The sequence below is a fragment of the Mustelus asterias genome, chromosome 17 (genome assembly GCF_964213995.1).
Source record: "Mustelus asterias chromosome 17, sMusAst1.hap1.1, whole genome shotgun sequence".
NCBI classification, from domain to species: Eukaryota; Metazoa; Chordata; class Chondrichthyes; order Carcharhiniformes; family Triakidae; genus Mustelus; species Mustelus asterias.
Genome location: NC_135817.1, coordinates 62094834 through 62114603, shown reverse-complemented (window position 1 = coordinate 62114603; position 19770 = coordinate 62094834). Strand labels below are relative to the sequence as shown.

General features: G+C 46.5%; 1 protein-coding gene and 1 non-coding gene across 7 annotated transcripts in view; both read left to right on the top strand.

Moving 5' to 3' along the window:
* The first annotated feature begins 268 nt into the window (after positions 1-268).
* Positions 269-458, top strand: LOC144506725 (U2 spliceosomal RNA). The gene has a single exon (XR_013499957.1). It is a non-coding gene; the product is annotated as a U2 spliceosomal RNA (small nuclear RNA).
* A 6022-nt stretch (positions 459-6480) lies between these two features.
* The window catches only part of LOC144506548 (exosomal polycystin-1-interacting protein-like), a 93759-nt gene continuing 80469 nt past the window's right edge, over positions 6481-19770 (top strand). Inside the window, exon 1 of one of the 6 annotated variants that reach the window (XM_078232810.1) lies at positions 6481-6952. Coding sequence is in view for 1 of the 6 variants with exons in the window: in XM_078232809.1 (XP_078088935.1) it covers positions 6856-6947 (92 nt within the window). In the remaining 5 variants the exon portion in view is untranslated. The remainder of the gene's footprint in view (positions 6953-19770) is intronic. The other 5 variants (XM_078232815.1, XM_078232809.1, XM_078232812.1 and 2 more) reach the window with 5 other exon arrangements.

The window sequence follows — 19770 nt, the reverse complement described above, 5'->3', positions numbered from 1 at the left end:
TTACTTATTAATGAGGTTTTCAAAAAAGGCAAAATCTTCCAATTTCGGCACCCTAAAATATAAACTCAAGTGTTTCCAGCTTTGTCTGGTTTTATTTCCCACTTCCAGCATCAATATTATTTTGTTTGGCATGTTTGAGGTGTCTGTATTTTCTCTGTGTTACTGCCACTGAGAGAGTCATCTCTTTGGGTTGAGCCCAGCTTCAGCACTGCGGCAACACAAATACCGTCGTCATTGGGCAAGGATCACAAAACCGGCTCAAAAGCAACCTGCTTCTCGGCCTTTTGGCTAAGATCAAGTGTAGTATCAATGTGCTGCACTTGTTTGAAGTCATGAGGTTACACTGAGGCTTCATTTGAAGCAATTGTTTAAAGCGGCATCTCGGCCTTTTGGCTAAGATGCAAATGAGATCAAGCCTTGGAGAAGATGCAATGCCTACTCCAATCAGCTTGGATCATGTAGATCAAGTCCAAGACAGGAAGTGAGAGGCCTGTCTTGTCAGCTGGGATCTGGAATGTCTCACTTGCTGAAACTCTGAATTGGACTTTGATTGGATTGAATTGGATATATAAACAAAAAAAAGCAACCTGCTCACTTCTGTGTGCACTAGAGGGAGACAAATATTAGCAACCGCAGCATGAAGAGAATCATTGCTCCTGAATAGTATAGCACTTTTCCATTTTATTACTTTATTTCCTCCAAGAAAATTGTAAAGAGTATCAGGTTTGATGTTTTAGGTATCGCTAGACTGGCCCTCCTCTGTTGTTCAGTAGGGTGAAACTGAGCTTACCTTCTTCCATTCCTCTTTCTCCAGCCAGAAGATATCCTGAACTGGCTTCTCTCCCTGTTCCTAGACCATTACTTTGGAATCCCCCAAGGATCTCTCCTTGGCTGCCTCCTACATAGAAACAGAGTAACATAGAAGATAGGAGTAGGAGGAGGCCATTCGGCCCTTCGAGCCTGCTCCATCATTCATTACGATCATGGCTGATCATCTAACTCAATAACCTAATCCTGCTTTTTCTCCATAACCTTTGATCCCATTTGCCCCATATCCAGCCGCCTCTTGAATACACTCAATGTTTTGTCATCAACTACTTTCTGTGTTAATGAATTTCACAGGCTCACCACTCTTTGTGTGAAGAAATGTCTCCTCACCTCTGTCCTAAATGGTCTACTCTGAATCCTCAGACTGTGACCCCTGGTTCTGGACTCCCCCACCATCAGGAATATCCTCCCTGCACCTACCCTGTCTAGTCCTGTTAGAATTTTATAAGTCTTTATGAGATTCCCCCCTCATTCATCTGAACTCCAGCAAAAACAATCCTAACTTAGTCAATCTCTCCTCATACATCAGTCCCGCCATCCCCAGAATCAGCCAGGTAAACCTTGGCTGCACTCCCGCGAGAGCAAGAACTGCACACAGTACTGGCCGTGTATAATTGCAACATATCTCTGCTCCTGTACTCGAAACCTCTCGCAATAAAGGCCAACATGCCATTTGCCTTCTTTACTGCCTGCTGCACCTGCATGCTTACCTTCAGTGACTGGTGCACAAGGACATCCAGGTCCTGCTGCACACTCCCCTCTTCCAATTTATAACCATTCAGGTAGTAATCGACCTTCTTGTTTTTGCTTCCAAAGTGAATAACCTCACATTTATCCAAATTATATTGCATCTGCCATTGATTAGCCCACTCACCCAACCTGTCCAGATCATTCTGAAGGACATCTGCATCCTCGTCACAGTTCACCTTCTAACCCAATTTGGTATCATCTGCAAACTTTGAGAGGTTACATTTTGTTCCCTCATCCAAATCATTAATATATATTGTGAATAGCTGGGGTCCCAGCACTGATCCCTGTGGTACCCCATGAGTTACTGCCTGCCAATTTGAAAAGTGCCCATTAATTCCTACTCCTTGTTTTCTCTCTGCCAACCAGTTTTCTATCCATCACAATGCACTTCCCCAAATCCCATGTGCTTTAATCTTGCACGATAATCTCTTAAGTGGGACTTCGTCAAACACTTTCTGAAAGTCCAAATATACCACATCGACTGGCTCCCCCTTGTCAACTCTACTAGTTACACCTTCAAAGAATTCCAACAGATTTGTCAAACATGATTTCTCCTTCATAAGTCCATGCTGACTCTGTCTGATTCTGCCACTGCTTTGTAAATGGTCTGCTGTAAAGTCCTTGATAATGGATTCGAGAATTTTCCCCACTACCGATGTTAAGCTTACTGGTCGATAATTCCCTGTTTTCCCTCTACCTTCCAAAGAACAAAGAACAAAGAAAATTACAGCACAGGAACAGACCCTTCGGCCCCTCCGAGCCTGTACCGACCATGCTGCCCGACTGAACTAAAACCCCCGACCCTTCTGGGGATCATATCCCTCTATTCCCATCTTAATCATGTTTTTGTCAAGACGCCCTTTTGATATTGGAGTGACATTCGCTACCCTCCAATCTCCAGGGACTGTTCCAGAGTCTATAGAATCCTGGAAGTTGACCACCAATGCATCCACTATTTCTAGAGCCAATTCCTTAAGTACTCTGGGATGTAGATTATCAGGCCCTGGGGATTTATCCACCTTCAATGCCATCAATTTTGATGCCCTTGGTGCCCTTCAGCAACATGTCCCTTTTTGTTTTGATTTGATTTATTATTGTCACATGTATTAACATACTGCGAAAAGTATAGTTTCTTGCACGCCATACAGACAAAACATACCGTTCATAGAGAAGGAAACGAGAGAGTACAGAATGTAGTGTTACAGTTATAGCTAGGGTGTAGAGAAAGATCAACTTAATGCAAGGTAGGTCCATTCAAAAGTCTGACAGCAGCAGGGAAGAAGCTATTCTTGAGTCGGTTGGTACGTGACCTCAGACTTTTGTATCTTTTTCCCAACGGAAGAAGATGGAAGAGAGTATGTCCGGGGTGTGTGGAGTCCTTAATTATGCTGGCTGCTTTGCCAAGGCAGCAGGAAGTGTCAATGGATGGGAGGCTGGTTTGCGTGATGGATTGGGCTACATTCACGACCTTTTGTAGTTCCTTGCGGTCTTGGGCAGAGCAGGAGTCATACCAAGCTGTGATTCAACCAGAAAGAGTGCTTTCTATGGTGCATCTGTAAAAGTTGGTGAGAGTCGTAGCTGAAATGCCAAATTTCCTTAGTCTTCTGAGAAAGTAGAAGCGTTGGTGGGCTTTCTTAACTATAGTGTTGGCATGGGGGGGGGGCCCAGGACAGGTTGTTGGTGATCTGGACACCTAAAAACTTGAAGCTCCCGACCCTTTCTATTTCGTCCCCATTGATGTAGACAGGGGCATGTTCTCCTTTACGCTTCCTGAAGTCGATGACAATCTCCTTCATTTAGTTGTCATTGAGGGAGAGATTATTTTTGCCGCATCAGTTCACCAGATTTTCTATCTCATTTCTGTACTCTGTCTCGTCATTGTTTGAGATCCGACCCACTACGGTGGTGTCGTCAACAAACTTGAAAATTGAATTGGAGGGGACTTGGGCCACACAGTCATAGGTATATAAGGAGTATAGTAGGGGCTGAGAACACAGTTTTGTGGGGCACCAGTGTTGAGGATGATCGTGGAGGAAATGTTGTTGCCTATCCTTACTGATTATGATCTGTGAGTTAGGAAGTTCAGGATCCAGTTGCAAAGGGAAGAACTGAGGCCCAGGCCACGGAGTTTGGAGATGAGTTTCGTGGGAATAATAGTGTTGAAGGCTGAGCTGTAGTCAATAAATAGGAGTCTGACATAGGTGTCCTTGTTATCTAGGTGTTCCAGGGTTGAGTGCAGGGCCAGGGAAATAGCGTTTGCTGTGGACCTGTTGTGGCGGTAGGCAAACTGTAGTGGATCCAGGTAGTCCGGGAGGCTGGAATTGATTCGTGCCATGACTAATCTTTCGAAGCACTTCATAATGATGAATTTCAGAGCCACCGGCCGATAGTCATTAAGGCACGATGCTTGGTTTTTCTTAGGTACCGTGAAGATGGTCATCTTCTTGAAGCAAATAGGGACCTCAGATACAGGTTCATGTTGTAAAGAGAGGTTGAAGATGTCTGTGATCCATGCAGGATCTGAGTGCATGTCTGGGTACCCCATCCGGGCCAGTCGCTTTCCGTGGGTTGACCTTCGAGAAAGCTACTCTGACATCTGCGATGGTGACCCCAGATACAGGTTCATCTGTATTTTTGCTGTATTAGGGGATCTAACAGTGCCCACTGTTGGTTGGAATTGTTCCTCTACACCTAGGTTTCCAGTCAGCAAGTTGCTGAAATCTCACAGTGAGGAGAAGAGAACACCTGGGACGTGAGCGAATAGGGCAACACGGTGGCACAGTGGTTAGCGCCGCTGCCTCAAAACACCCCGGACCCAGGTTCAATTCCATTCTTGGGTGACTGTGTGGAGTTTGCACATTCTCCCTGTATCTGTGTGGTTTCCCTCCGGGTGCTCCGGCTTCCTCGCACACTCTAAAAATATGCAGGTTAGGTGGATTGGTCGTGGTAAATTGCCCCAAGTTGTGTAGGATTAGCAGGTTAAATATGTGGGGTACCATGGATAGGGCCTCGGTGAGATGGTCTGACGCTGACTCGATGGGCCAAATGGCCTCCTTCTGCATTGTAGGGATTTTATTCTATTCTATCACCCTGGCCAATCAGATTTGAAAGCTTGTGTAATTAATGCTGGTCGGACTGAGAAATAAGTGTAAATTAGAGTGTGTGAGTTCAATGTCAATCAGGTACAGAAAAAGTTAGTAAAACAAAGTTTATTTATTAGTGTCACAAGTAAGTTTACATTGACACTGCAATGAAGTTACTGTGGAAATCCCCCAGTCGCCACACTCTGGCGCCTGTTTGGGTACACTGAGGAGAATTTAGCGTGGCCAATGCACCTAACCAGCACATCTTTCGGACTGTGGGAGGAAACCGGAGCACCCGGAGGAAACCCACGCAGACACGGGGAGAACATGCAGATTCTGCACAGACAATGACCCAAGCTGGGAATTGAACCCAGGTCCCTGGCGCTGTGAAGCAGCAGTGCCAGTCTCTGTGCCACCGTGCCGCCCAACAAAATGCAGACAGGGGAAGAATGATTGGATTAAGAACAAAGAAAAAAGGGGCAGAAAGGAAAATTCCTCCTCCTCTGGGCCCCAAAAATATTAACTCAAACTTAGGTTAGTTGCACCTCTTCAGCACCATCATCACAGGAGATGGTCAGACTGTACACGCGTACACTAAAATGGCAATCTGGATTATTCTATCATCGAAACCAGTTTGGACAGGACTGGAAGTAGTAGAAATAGATATGGTGAGAGATTAAAAAGATAAATGTGTTGAGTGAAAGGATCAATTGATGCTTTTGACACAGTGACACTTGTTCCAGAAAGGCTAAGGTATATTTCTGTGCAAGTCAATGTTGCTGATTGGTAGAGATTTGAGAGTAGATACTTATTCTGGAATTTTGCAACGTTGTCTTTGGAAACCAGAGATTAAGTAAAGATGCCCTGTGTAGATTAAATAGATGCTTTAGCAGGCAATAATTTACATATATAGCACCATTATATAGCACTGTGCATGGTGGCACAGTGGTTGGCACTCCTGCCTCACAGCGCCAGGGACCAGGGCTCAATTCCAGCCTCAGGTGACTGTGTGGAGTTTGCACATTCTTGCCATGTCTGCATGGGTTTCCTCCGGATGCTCTGGTTCCCCTCCACAGTCCAAAAATGTGCAGATTAGGTGGACTGGCCATGTTAAATTGCCCCTTAGTGTCAGGGGGATTAACAGGGTAAATATGTGGGGTTATGGGGATAGGGCCTGGGTGAGATTGTTGTTGGTGCAGGCTCGATGGGCCGAATGGCCTCCTTCTGCAGTGTAGGGATTCTATGAATCTATTCGATAATCTAGTAAAAAATCCCAAAGATGCATCACAGGAACGTTATATTGACTGTGCGTAGCCTGTGAAAAGAATCAACTTGATGGACCAAATGGCCTCTTTCATTTCGTACTCACATTCTTACAATCTTAATGAAGACTGCAGCAAAACACATTTGCTACAACTGAAGGTGTTTCCCATAGTCCTTTTGCACAAAACAAATTTGATCTCCATACAGAAAAGACACATGCATCTCCTGAAAGCAACTCATTGATCAGTTAGCTAGCTTTGTTGCATGAAGCCAAACCAAACAGAAGTAAACCATTTAAAAACAACACCTTTGTTCCAAATGCTTGTACTGCAGTGTCAGTCTTTGTCAATGTCTTCAATTAAATTAATCACTTAAATTAAAAACTGTAGGTTCGCTTAAGGGGCCGAATTAAATAAAGTTGGGTCAAATATTATTTGCAGTAGAAAAAAATCTGAAATTTTCACATCTTGATTTATAATCTAATGTTTCTCCACCACCCTTAATGGATGTGCCAAGAATATCCTGTGTAATAGAACACCCCAGCTAGCAATTCGCCTACATCTGTCAGCCTCACACCGAGAGTGCGAGTGGAATATATGTTTCAGCATGACAAAACTTCCTGTTTTCAAAACTTTCCAGCCTTCTTCAGTTGACAGAAGAAAATCAAACCAAAGCAGCACCAAGAAATGCTCACTTTAAAAGCAATCACATGATTAAACCTTGGCTGGCAGTGGATTGAAAGGAAGGAATTGAAATTAAGCAATGTCATGAGAGGCCAATTAACTGATCAGCAGCCTTGACATGCATCCTCACAGAAGCTACCAAGCTTGAACCTAGTGTCTACAATCTGGGCTCCAATCAGGCAGAACGGTGTTTACATTGCCTGGCTGGATTTGGAACAGTCTAGCCCAGGAGACAGCTGTGTACGGCCATGGATACAGCCCGGAGGCGTGGGCAGAGCACTCAACTACCAGTAAGAGATGTAAAAGTTTGGAAAGTGGGAAAGGGAAGATCCTCACTGAGGTTAGGTGAGTTTATAACGTGCTTGGATCTGCCGCAGCACAAGATTTACACTCCATTCAGTTTCCAATTGAAGTTCTGTACCCCATGAACAGAGTCTCATTCTGCTTCACTGCACAGTCAGCTTAGGCCCTAGCTCTAAAGTTTGTGCTGAATTCTATATTAGTATCTCAACATGCTACTTATCTCATTTACGACACTTTGCTGTCTTGTTAGCCCACAAACTGAGGGTGGCAACGCTTCCAAAATAATTCACCATCTTGAAACACTTTGGAATGCCCTATAAAAGCCTTTTATAAACTTTTATTCTTTCTTAAACACACCTTCAAACTCAGTTCCAACAACTTGTTGCTTTATGTAATGTATAATAAATACTTCACCTGGCACCTGAACCAAACCATGGTGCCCAAGTTCATCTATGTAACCAAAAGAGCAGCTCATATATTGCACCAGAGTTAAACTCAGCACAATCTATTTGTAAATGGTCAGCCAGAAATAAAAATTTGGGGAAAGACCTGTACACTGTATGTTTTTACATGAAGAATATACGAGCCTGGTGGAGTTCTTAGAAAATGTGGCTAAACACATTGACGAAGGGAAAGCGGGAGATGTGGTTTATATGGATTTTAGCAAGGCATTCGATAAGGTCCCCCATGCAAGACTTCTAGAAAAAGTGAGAGGGCATGGGATCCAAGGGGCTGCTGCCCTGTGGATCCAGAACTGGCTTGCCCAAAGGAGGCAGAGAGTGGGTATAAATGGGTCTTTTTCTAAATGGAGGTCGGTCACCAGTGGTGTGCCCCAGGGATCTGTTCTGGGACCCTTGCTGTTTGTCATTTTCATAAATGACCTGGATGAGGAAGCGGAGGGATGGGTTGGTAAGTTTGCCGACGACACGAAGGTTGGTGGGGTTGTGGATAGTCTGAAGGGATGTCAGAAGTTACAGAGGGGCATAGTTAGGATGCAAGACTGGGTGGAGAAGTGGCAGATGGACTTCAACCCAGATAAATGTGTAGTGGTCCATTTTGGCAGGTCAAATGGGATGAAGGAGTACAATACTAAGGGAAAGACTCTTAGTACTGTAGAGGATCAGAATGATCTTGGGGTCCGGGTCCATAGGACTCTAAAATCGGCCCGCAGGTGGAGGAGGTGGTTAAGAAGGCGTATAGTGTGCTGGCCTTTATCAATCGAGGGATTGAGTTTAGGAGTCCGGGAATAATGATGCAGCTATATAAGACCCTCATCAGACTCCACTTGGAGTACTGTGCTCAGTTCTGGTCGCCTCATTACAGGAAGGATGTGGAAAAGATTGAAAGGGTGCAGAGGAGATTTACAAGGATGTTGCCTGGATTGAGTGGCATGCCTTATGAGGATAGGCTGAGGGAGCTCGGTCTTTTCTCCTTGGAGAGACGTAGGATGAGAGGAGACCTAATAGAGGTATATAAGATGTTGAGAGGCATAGATCGGGTGGACTCTCAGGGTGGAAATGGCTGCTATGAGAGGACACAGGTTTAAGGTGCTGGGGGGGGTAGGTACAGGGGAAATGTTTGGGGGAAGTTTTTCACACAGAGGGTGGTGGGCGAGTGGAATCGGCTGCCGTCAGTGGTGGTGGAGGTAAACTCAATAGGGTCTTTTAAGAGACTCCTGGGTAATGATGCTCTGTAGGAGAGTCGGTGCAGACTTGATGGGCCAAATTGCATCCTTCTACACTTTAGGCGTGAGATTTTCGGCCGTGCTCACCCCATTGCCGGAAAATCCCACCCAAGGTCAACAGACCTTTGCATGCTCCGTATCCCGCCTGTTACAATTCCCGTGGCGGACAGGACTGGAAAATTCCGCCCTTGGGATTCTATGATTCTATGACATAGAAATAATGCTGATTCATTACTGTGATTATAAACCTGAAAATACAACCCTTGTCTCTGATTCAGAAGTTTGTGAGCTTGCATCCCACTCCACAGATATAAGCACATAATTTAAACCAATACTCCAGTGCATTACTGAGGAAATGCTGCTCTGTGGGAGATGCTGTCCTTTGGATGAGATATTAAACCACAGCCCCATCTGCTTTCTTCAGGGAACATAAGAAATCCAATGATGGTATTTCAAAGAATGGCGGAGGGGTTCTCCCTGCTGTCCTGGCTAATATCTAACCCTTTATCAACACCACAAAATACAGATTATCACACTTCTATCACATTGCTGTTTGTGTAACTATGCCATGTGCAAATTAACTGCTCTGCTTCCTACTTTACAACAATCACTTCACTTCAAATGTACTTCATTGGCTGTAAAATGCAACGTCCTGGGGTTATTAAAGTATTTTACAAATGAAAATTCTTTCTTTAACAAAGATTACTTTGGATTTTGAAACTACATTTAATAAGAGTAAACTCATTACTGTTTTCCTTTTCTTCATTCTCTAACTTTATCAATTTTATCATTCTAATGTTATTTCCTATTAGTTGTTTATTTCCCTTTTTTTCTGAGCTACAAGTTGGAAATTACCTTACTCTTTCTCCCTCCCAGTTTCTATTTTGATGATGTGCCTCAAATACTTCTATGGCCCATGAAAGCAGGTCAACAGTCCTCATCCAAGCCACACACCATCCTGACTTGGAACTATGTTGCTCTTCCTTCACTATTGTTTGGCCAAAATCCCAGAACTGTCTGGCTGCATCTTACACCACATGGACAGCAATGGTTCAAGAATGCGACTCACCACAACGTTCTGGGGTGGCACGGTAGCACAGGGTGGTTAACACTGCTGCCTCACGTGCCAGGGACCAGGGTTTGATTACCGGCTTGGGTCATTGTCTGTGCAGAATCTACACGTTCTCCCTGTGTCTGCGGGGATTTCCTCCGGATGCTCCGGTTTCCTCCCACAGTCCGAAAGACAGGTGGCACAGTGGTTAGCACTGCTGCCTCACAGTGCCAGGGACCCGGGTTCAATTCCTGCCTTAGGTTACTGTCTGCGCAGAGTCTTCAGTTCTCCCTGAGTCTGAGTGGGTTTTCTCCGGTTTCCTCCCACAGTCGAAAAGACATCATGGTTAGGTGCATTGGCCATGCTAAATTCTCCCTCAGTGTACCAGAACAGGCGCTGGAGTGTGGCAACTAGGGGATTTTCACAGTAACTTCATTGCAATGTTAATGTAAGCCTACTTGTGACACTAATAAATAAACTTTAAACTTAAACCTTCTCAAGGGCATCTGGGGATAGGCAACAATGCTGGTCTAGCCATCAATGTCCGTGTCCTCTGTAAAATCAGCAGGACAGCGCTGGATAAGTTGAGTCATCAACCACCCAAAAACATTAAACAGCCTATGGAGTAATAGCTAAAAGGACTCTTCAGCCATTTCTTTCAAGAAGCAATTATTAGATGTGCTGAATTTAGAACTTTACCATTTTGAAAGATCCCTTTTCTTCAAGTGGTGAAATTGATCTTTTTCTCATCTGCTACAGCTGCATGGTTTCTTTGCCATGTTCTCTCATTAGCGGAGTCAGCTGGACTAGGGAGTTTCCATGCAGCTTTACAAGAAACAAGGAACCAGTGAGCCAAGGTTCCTATCTGATGAATTAACCTTTTAAAGCATCACACTTCAAATTTATTAACGTAAGAACAAAATAGGAGCAGGAGTAAACCGCACGACCTGGCGGGTCTGCTCCACCACTCCCCATGGTCATGGCTGATCTTCAGCTTCAACTCCACCATTTCACCTGCTCCCCACATACCCTTGACTCCCTCAGAAACCTGTCTGTCTCAGCCTTTAATGTATTCAGTGATGGAGCATGCACGACACTCTGGGCTAGAGAATTCCAAAGATTCACAACCCGTTGAGTGAAGAAATTTCTCCCCACATCAGTCACAGAATCAAAGAATTATTACAGCACGGAAGGAGGCCATTTTGCCCACTGCATCTGCACCAGCTCTCCAAATGAGCATCATGACTTAGTGCCACACCAATCCCCCCCCCCCCCGCCTTTTCCCCATTGTTTCTATCCAAATAATCATCTGATGCCCCCTTAATGGGTGGCACAATGGTGCACACTGCCGCCTCACAGCACCAGACCAGCTTGGGTCACTGTCTGTGTGGAGTCTGCACGTTCTCCCCGTGTCTGCGTGGGTTCCCTCCGGGCGCTCCAGTTTCCTCCCACAGTCTGAAAGACGTGCTGGTTTCGGTGCATTGGCCATGCTAAATTCTCCTTCAGTGTACCCTAACAGGTGCCAGAGTGCGCCGACTAGGGGATTTTCACAGTAACTTCATTGCAGTGTTAATGTAAGCCTACTTGTGACTAATAAATAATAAAAAAAATTAAATGCCTCGAATAAACCTGCCTCCACCACATTTCCAGACAGTGTATTCCAGATCTGAACCATTCAGCTGCGTGAAAAAGTTTTTTCTTGTATCACATTTATTTCTTTTACAAACCAATTGTGCCCTCTCATTCGCGATCCTTTTATGAGTGGGAACAGGTTTCTCCCTATCTACTCTGCCCAGCCCCATCACGATTTTGAAAACCTCCATCAAATCTCCTCTTATCCTTCTTCTCTCCAAGGAGAATAGTCGCAAACTCTCCAATCTATCCTCATAACTGAAGTTTCCATCCCTGGAACCATTCTTGTAAACATCTTTTGCACTCTCTCCAAGGCGTTTGCATCCTTTGAATAGTGTGGTGCCCAGAACTGTACACAATATGGCAGATGAGATTAACTAGTGTCTTGTATAAATTCAGCACAACCACCTTGCTCTTGTACTCTATGCTCTATTAATAAAGATGTGGAGATGCCGGCGTTGGACTGGGGTAAACACAGTAAGAAGTTTAACAACACCAGGTTAAAGTCCAACAGGTTTATTTGGTAGCAAAAGCCACACAAGCTTTCGAGGCTCTGAGCCCCTTCTTCAGGTGAGTGGGAATTCTGTTCACAAACAGAACTTATAAGACACAGACTCAATTTACATGAATAATGGTTGGAATGCGAATACTTACAACTAATCCAGTCTTTAAGAAACAAAACAATGGGAGTGGGGAGAGCATCAAGACAGGCTAAAAAGATGTGTATTGTCTCCAGACAAGACAGCCAGTGAAACTCTGCAGGTCTGCAGGTCCCACAGTTGCGTGGACCTGCAGAGTTTCACTGGCTGTCTTGTCTGGAGACAATACACATCTTTTTAGCCTGTCTTGATGCTCTCCCCACTCCCATTGTTTTGTTTCTTAAAGACTGGATTAGTTGTAAGTATTCGCATTCCAACCATTATTCATGTAAATTGAGTCTGTGTCTTATAAGTTCTGTTTGTGAACAGAATTCCCACTCACCTGAAGAAGGGGCTCAGAGCCTCGAAAGCTTGTGTGGCTTTTGCTACCAAATAAACCTGTTGGACTTTAACCTGGTGTTGTTAAACTTCTTACTCTATTAATAAAGCCCAGAATACTGTATGTTTTATTAACTGCTCTCTCCACCTGTCCTGCCACCTTTTAATGATCTATGCATATGTACACTCAGGTCACTCTTCTCCTGTATCGCCTTAAGAAGTTTTCCCCTTGTTTTGTATTGTCTCTCCATATTTTTCCGACCATCACTTTGCACCTCTCTACATTGAATTTCATCTGCCACCTATCTGCCTACTCCACCAGCTTTTCTGTGTCCTTTTGAAGTTCTACACAGTCCTCTTCACAGTTTACAATACTTCCAAGTTTTGTGTCATCGTTAAACTTTGAAATTGTCCCCTGCACACCAAGATCTAGATCATTAATATATATCAGGAAAAGCAAGGGTCCCAATACTGACCACTGGGGAATTCCACTGCAGACCTTCCTCCAGCCCGAAAAATATCCATTCGCTATTACTCTCTGCTTTCTATTATTCATGATGTGGAGATGCCGGCGTTGGACTGGGGTAAACACAGTAAGAAGTTTAACAACACCAGGTTAAAGTCCAACAGGTTTATTTATGACCTGAAGAAGGGGCTCAGAGCCTCGAAAGCTTGTGTGGCTTTTGCTACCAAATAAACCTGTTGGACTTTAACCTGGTGTTGTTAAACTTATTCTATTATTCAGCCCATTTTGTATCCATCTTTTTATGAAATGATTATCCCCTAATGTTGAAACTGTGTCCTAGATTTCCAACCAAGGGAAACAATTTTTCAGCATTTACCCCATTAGGCCCCTTCAGAATCTTGTATGTTTCAATGAATTCACCTGTCATTCTTCATTACTCCAGACAATATGGACCCAATTTCCTCAGCCTCTTGTATTAGGACAACCCTCATACCCAGGAACCAATCTAGTGAATCTTCACCATTCTGTCTCCAAGGCAAGTATAGCCTTCCTTAAATATGGAGACCAAAACTGCACACAGTATCCCAGGTGTAGTCTCACCAAAGTCTTGTACAATTGTAGTGAGCCTTCCTTATTCTTGTACTTCAATTCCCTTGCAATAAATTATGTTTATGAGGGGCATGGACAGAGTGGATAGTCAGAAGCTTTTTCCCAGGTTGGAAGAGTCAAGTACGAGGGGGTATAAGTTTAAGGTGCGAGGGGCAAGGTTTAAAGGAGATGTATGAGGCAATTTTTTTACATAGAGGGTGGTGGGTGCCTCGAACTTGCTGTCAGGGGAGGTTATGGAAGCAGATACGATAGTGACTTTTAATGAGCGTCTGGACAAATACATGAGTTGGATGGGAATAGAGGGATATGGTCCCTGGATGGGTAGGGGGTTTTAGTTCGGTCGGGCAGCATGGTCGGTGGAGGCTTGGAGGGCCAAAGGGCCTGTTCCTGTGCTGTAATTTTCTTTGTTCTTTGTAAAGCTCAACATGTCACTTGCCTTCATAATTGTAAGTTGAACCTACATGTTAACTATCTGCCTTCCTTGTACAAGTACACCCAAGTCTCTCTGAAAATCGTCATTTACAAGTTGGCTTTTTGGGATTTAAAGTGTTTTGCATTTAAAGCATTGTTATTACAAATTCCGTGAGATTATCAAAGTGGTTCGTCTGAACAGAGTTTCTCCTGATCGATGCTCACACCTTTTTTTGACTAAATTAATTTTCATCTGAGGCCAAGATAAATATTTTGAATACATTTGTTCAGAACTAGATCACAGTTAATAATCCTTCAATATGATTATCATGACACATCAACTTCAAACATCATTATGCTGCTTCCAGCCAACAGAACTGCCTCCAAAACATTTTTTTAATTAAAGAAGCATCAATAATTAAGAACAATTACAAAATGGAAATCTTACCCCACGGTTCAATAACAATTATAAGCTACTTGGACTAGAAATTTGACCATGCTGTTTTTTTGGCACAGGGGTTGTGATTCTTGAACTTCTTGCATATGTTGCCATGGAGACAGGCAGCACACAAACCGCCTCTTCACTTACCTGATTGTAGCATTGGCCTAGAAATGCCTGAGCGCTCAGCTAGGGGTCCAAGCTCCATTTATGGAGAGCACGTAGCACAGATAGCTGCTCCTCTTAAAGACAGTCCTTCAAAAGAGATTGCACTAAGTTTCAGAATTCTACCGCCAATTATCAGTGCTGCAATTTTAAACAATGAGAAATGGAACACCAAGGCAGACATTGGACTCCCAGGCTCCTGGATGCCACACTGGAGGCTTGAGTGGTGGAGGTATTCAGGATGAGAGAGGCCATGTTTCAGTGAGGTCGGGGTCGGGGCTAGGAGGCCCCAAGGACCACTGCCAGAAGGGATGGGAAGTAGGTGGAAAGTGATGCACCATTGAATACGCAAAGACTAGATGTTGCGAAACAACAGGCTTTTATTAACAAAGAACAGAAGCACTCCCAAACCGATAGCTAATCCGAACTGAGGCAAAAGGGGCGGAGAGCAGCCACCTTTATACCCCGAGAAGGGCGGAGCCCCGGATTGAGGCAGCAGGGGCGTGTCCAGGCATATCACATAAACTGTCACATAAACAGACAACTACAGTGGTTCACCACATTCACCCCCTATTTAAAAAAAGGTCGGCAGGGGCGAGGTGGTGGAACGACAGTCACAAGTTATTGATTCAAGTTACAAGTTCAGTCTCTCCGGGGGCTTGATCTGCCGCTGCGACCACTTCAGTGTCGGCCGTGGTGCCAGTTCAGGAGGCCGCGGTGATGAGTCAGACGCCAGTCCATAACCGGTGAAGCCGTCCGTAGCGCCTTCAGACTGCCGGGTGAGTGGAGGCTGCTCCTGGGGCTCAGGCGTGCCGTACACGGGGGCTAAATGAGCGTGCTGCGACCCTGCTGCATCATGGACAATGTTGGGAGCTGGGGGTGAGGGGCCATGGGATGTAGTACCTGCGGGGGCCAGATCGCGAATGGAGACCGTGCCCTCCCGCTCGTCGTGATACACCACATAGGCGTATTGGGGGTTGGCGTGGAGCAGCCAGACTGTTTCGACCAGGGGGTCCGATTTATGGGTCCACACGTGCTTCCGGAGCAGGACAGGGCCTGGGGACGTCAGCCACAATGGTAGTGAGGTCCCCGAGGAGGACTTCCCGGGGAAAACAAACATTCGTTCATGAGGGGTGGCGTTGGTAGCCGTGCACAGTAGTGACCTAATTGAGTGTAGCTCATCAGGGAGGACCTCTTGCCAGCGGGAGACTGGAAGACCCTTAGACCGGAGAGCTAATAAAACGGCCTTCCAGACTGTCGCATTCTCCCTCTCCACCTGTCCGTTCCCCCTGGGGTTATAGCTGGTGTCCTACTCGAGGCTATGCCTTTGAAGAGTAGGTACTGGCGCAGCTCGTCACTCATAAAAGAGGAACCCCGGTCGCTATGAATATAGCTGGGGAAACCAAACAGGGTGAAGAGGCTGTGCAGGGCCCTGACGACCGTGGCCAAGGTCATAGCCGGGCAGGGAATAGCAAAGGGGAACCGCGAATACTCATCAATGACGTTGAGGAAGTATATGTTGCGGTCAGAGGAGGGGAGGGGGCCTTTGAAGTCAACGCTCAGGCGTTCGAAAGGGCGGGTGGCTTTGATGAGGTGCGCTCTGTCTGGTCGATAGAAGTGCGGCTTGCACTCCGCGCAGACTTGGCAGTGCCTGGTTACAGACCTGACTTCCTCGATGGAATAGGGCAGGTTGCAGGCCTTGATGAAGTGGAAGAACCTGGTAACCCCCAGGTGGCAGAGGTCATCGTGGAGAATCTGTAACCGGTCTAGGTTCGCGCTGGCAGAGGTCCCCCGGGACAGGGCGTCTGGGGGCTCATTGAGCTTCCCAGGCCGGTATAAAATGTCGTAATTGTAGGTGGAGAGTTCGATCCTCCACCTCAAAATCTTATCATTCTTGATTTTGCCCCGCTGCGCCTTGAGCAGGGTGAACCGTTTGCCAGCTAAGTAGTGGCGCCAGTGCCACACCGCCTCCACGATGGCTTGTGCCTCTTTTTCGACAGAGGAGTGTCAAATTTCAGGGCCCTGGAGGGTGCGCGAGAAGAAGGCCACGGGTCTGCCCGCCTGGTTAAGAGTGGCGGCTAGGGCAATATCAGACGCATCGCTCTCCACCTGGAATGGGGTGGATTCATCTACAGCGTGCATTGTGGCCTTTGCGATATCCGCTTTGATGCGGTCAAATGCCAGCCGAGCCTCCGCTGCTAGGGGAAAAGATGCGGATTTGATGAGCGGACGGGCTTTGTCCGCATAATTGGGGCTGGTACTGGCCTCAATGATCCCCTCCCCCAGGAGGCGTCGCACCTCGGACTTGACAAATGCTCTATCTTCAGCGCTGTACCGTCTGCTTTTGGTGGCAATGGGCTTGCAGTCGGGGGTGACGTGTTCAAAGAGCGAGGGAGGGGCGACTTTAAGGGCCGAGAGACCACAGGTGGTGCGCGGTGGCTGGTCTAATAGCTGTGGATTTTGGACGGAAATTGGGGGAAAAGGCCCATTATACACCATGGTGACGCTCCCAAGGTGACACATGAAATCTAGCCCCAGTAGTACGGCAGCGCAGAGCTGTGGCAGCACGAGGAGCCTGCACTTCTCGTACACCGTGCCCCGTACAGTCAGAGTTGCTACACAGTAGCCGAGGACATTCACCGACCGGGACGTCGAAGTCATGGAGATTGATTGCTGCATTGGCAGTACTGGCAGTGCGTAGCGACTCACCGTGTTAGGGTGGATAAAACTCTCCGTACTCCCACTGTCAAATAAGCAGTTAGTAGTGTGGCCGTTTACCTTGATGTCCATCATAGATCTGGCGAGTTGGTGAGGCCTGGACTGGTCCAACGCGACCGAGGCCACCGTCGGATTAGGCGATGCGGTGGACGGTTCCCAAAATGGCGGCCCCCGTGACTCTGCTGACATCACCCAAGATGGCGGCTCCCGTGGGTCGCACGCAGCCGATGGCATCCAAAACGGCGGCACCCACGGATCGCACACGGCCGATGGCGTCGAAGACAGTGCCTCCCGTGGATCGCACGTGGCGCTGCTGGGTCTGAGGGCCGATTTTGCCCTGCAAACTTTCAGGTAATGACCCTTCTTACCGCAGCCAGAGCAGATCGCATCTTTCGCCGGGCAGCGTTGTCGTGGGTGCTTCTCCAGGCTGCAGAAGTAGCACCTCGGGCCTCCAGAGACTGCCACAGTGGTCAGTTCAGCGTCAGGACGGGGTGTGGCATAGGTTTGCGGCCCTCCTGGGTACAGAAATGGCTGCGGTCGCGGTGTCCACGGTGCGCCCTCATGGTCGGGGGTGTAGGCCTCGAGGTTCCGGAAAGCTACCTCCAGCGAGCCGGCAAGTTCCACAGTTTTCTTCAGGTCCAGCCCACCTTGTTCCAGCAGGCGCTGCTGGATATAGGTCGACCTGATGCCCGCGACAAAGGCATCTCTGATCAGGTCGTTGGCGTTTTGGGCGGCTGAAACAGCCTTGCAGTTGCAGGCTCTGCCGAGTGCACACAGTTCGCAAAGGAATTGTTCAGTCGATTCCCTGGGCTGCTGTCTGCGAGTGGCCAGCAAATGTCTGGCGTAGACCTCATTCGGCTGCCGGTTGTACTGGCTCTTGAGATCGATTGCCTCCTGGTAAGTTTCCGTGTCTCGGATCAGCACGAAGATGTGAGCGCTGACGCGGGCGTGGAGCACGTGCAGTTTGTCGATGTCGGTTATGACGACGGAGGAGGAGGAGGCGATGAAGGTTTCAAAACAGCGCAGCCAGTGATCAAAAGAGTTTGAGGCCCCAACAGCCTGTGGATCCAAGTCCAATTTGTCAGGTTTCAGGAGTTGCTCCATCCCAAAAGTTTTGTTAATAAACTTGATGCACCATTGATTACGCAAAGACTCATTGTTCTGAAACAACAGGCTTTTATTAACAAAGAACAGAAGCACTCCCAAACCGATAGCTAATCCGAACTGAGGCAAAAGGAGTGGAGAGCAGCCACCTTTATACCCCGAGGAGGGCGGAGCCCCGGATTGAGGCAGCAGGGGCGTGTCCAGGTATATCACATAAACTATCACATAAACAGACAACTACAGTGGTTCACCACAGCAAGAGAGGTCAATTCCCAGACCCTATCCCAAAAGACCTGGCAGCAATGTCACAAGGAGTCTCATGACCTCACATGAGCTGTCAATGTCAGTGAATACATCTTCAAAGGACATCTCCTATCCACCAAGCTCCACCAACGTGCAGTTCTAAGTTGGAGGCGGGCACCATGCAGAGTTTGTCCTTTCCACAGCTTCTGTTCCATTTGTCTACCATATTGCAGAGTCAGAGGCACTGCCACTGCTGCATCCATGCCAGTTGCAGCCCTTGCGTGCGCAATTTCCCTCCTGCTCTGCCATTCTGTGAGGATCTAGCAACTCACCACAGACCCCTGAAAACACTCTACAGTAACTCGAGATAGATTGCAGTGGCAGAAGTTATTCTAAATTACCTTACCTGTGGGGTCTGTTGCTTTAAGTAATGCTGGGCTCATCTCACAAGTGAATGTCCACTTGACAAGCAAATATATTGAATGGTCCTAAATGGTCCATGTCATGAATAGAGGGTCAAATCAGCTGATAGAGCTGCTCAGTGCAATGACAGCACCAGTTACAAGGTCCCGGGTTTCCATAGTGTTGTTTCCAGTGGTACTATGGATCCAAATTTCACCCTCATTTTAATGGTACAAATTCATGCCATCGTCTGAATTCTTCATTAAGCTTGCTTTATCACATCTGATTATCTGTTCTTGAATTATTTTGCATATTAATAATTGGATAGGAGTAGGATGCATTTTATTTTAGATCTAATGAATGCACTGATTTATAAACACTATTTTGTACTTCTCGCACTTTCTCATACTGACAGATCGGAGGCCAAGCAAGGAAAATGATCCCAAGCTTTTACCAATATTCTTCCAGAGATGTAATTTTACCTCAGCCCCTCTGTAAGGGAAAGTACATTATTTCTCCTTTTGTTCTATAACTCCACCCGCTGTTGGCAGAACTGAGATTGTCAAATCGCAGACATGAGAGGATGTAGAAATTGGATCTAGCTGAAACCATTTTGTGCTGAAAAATGTGCAAAACAAGGGCCAGATGTCAGGAAAAATATTCCACTACAGATTGCTGGGATACAGTCGCCACCATATTGACATAGGCAGATGCCCAGGTGTGCCTTGTGGTACCCAGCTGAACCAGATGTTAGGCCGCTTACAAATGTAAATGAGGGATCTAACACCTGTTTCAGGGCCCATGTACTAAACTGATGAGCAATGGTTAGAGCAGCAGGCTCCAGTCCTGTGCTTATCTGCTCTACTCAGGATTATTCAGCAATGATTGCAGCCTACGCAGCTACCACCACTTACGAAGCTTCTAAAAGAAAACATCTGGCACCTCCAGGCACCTCAGCA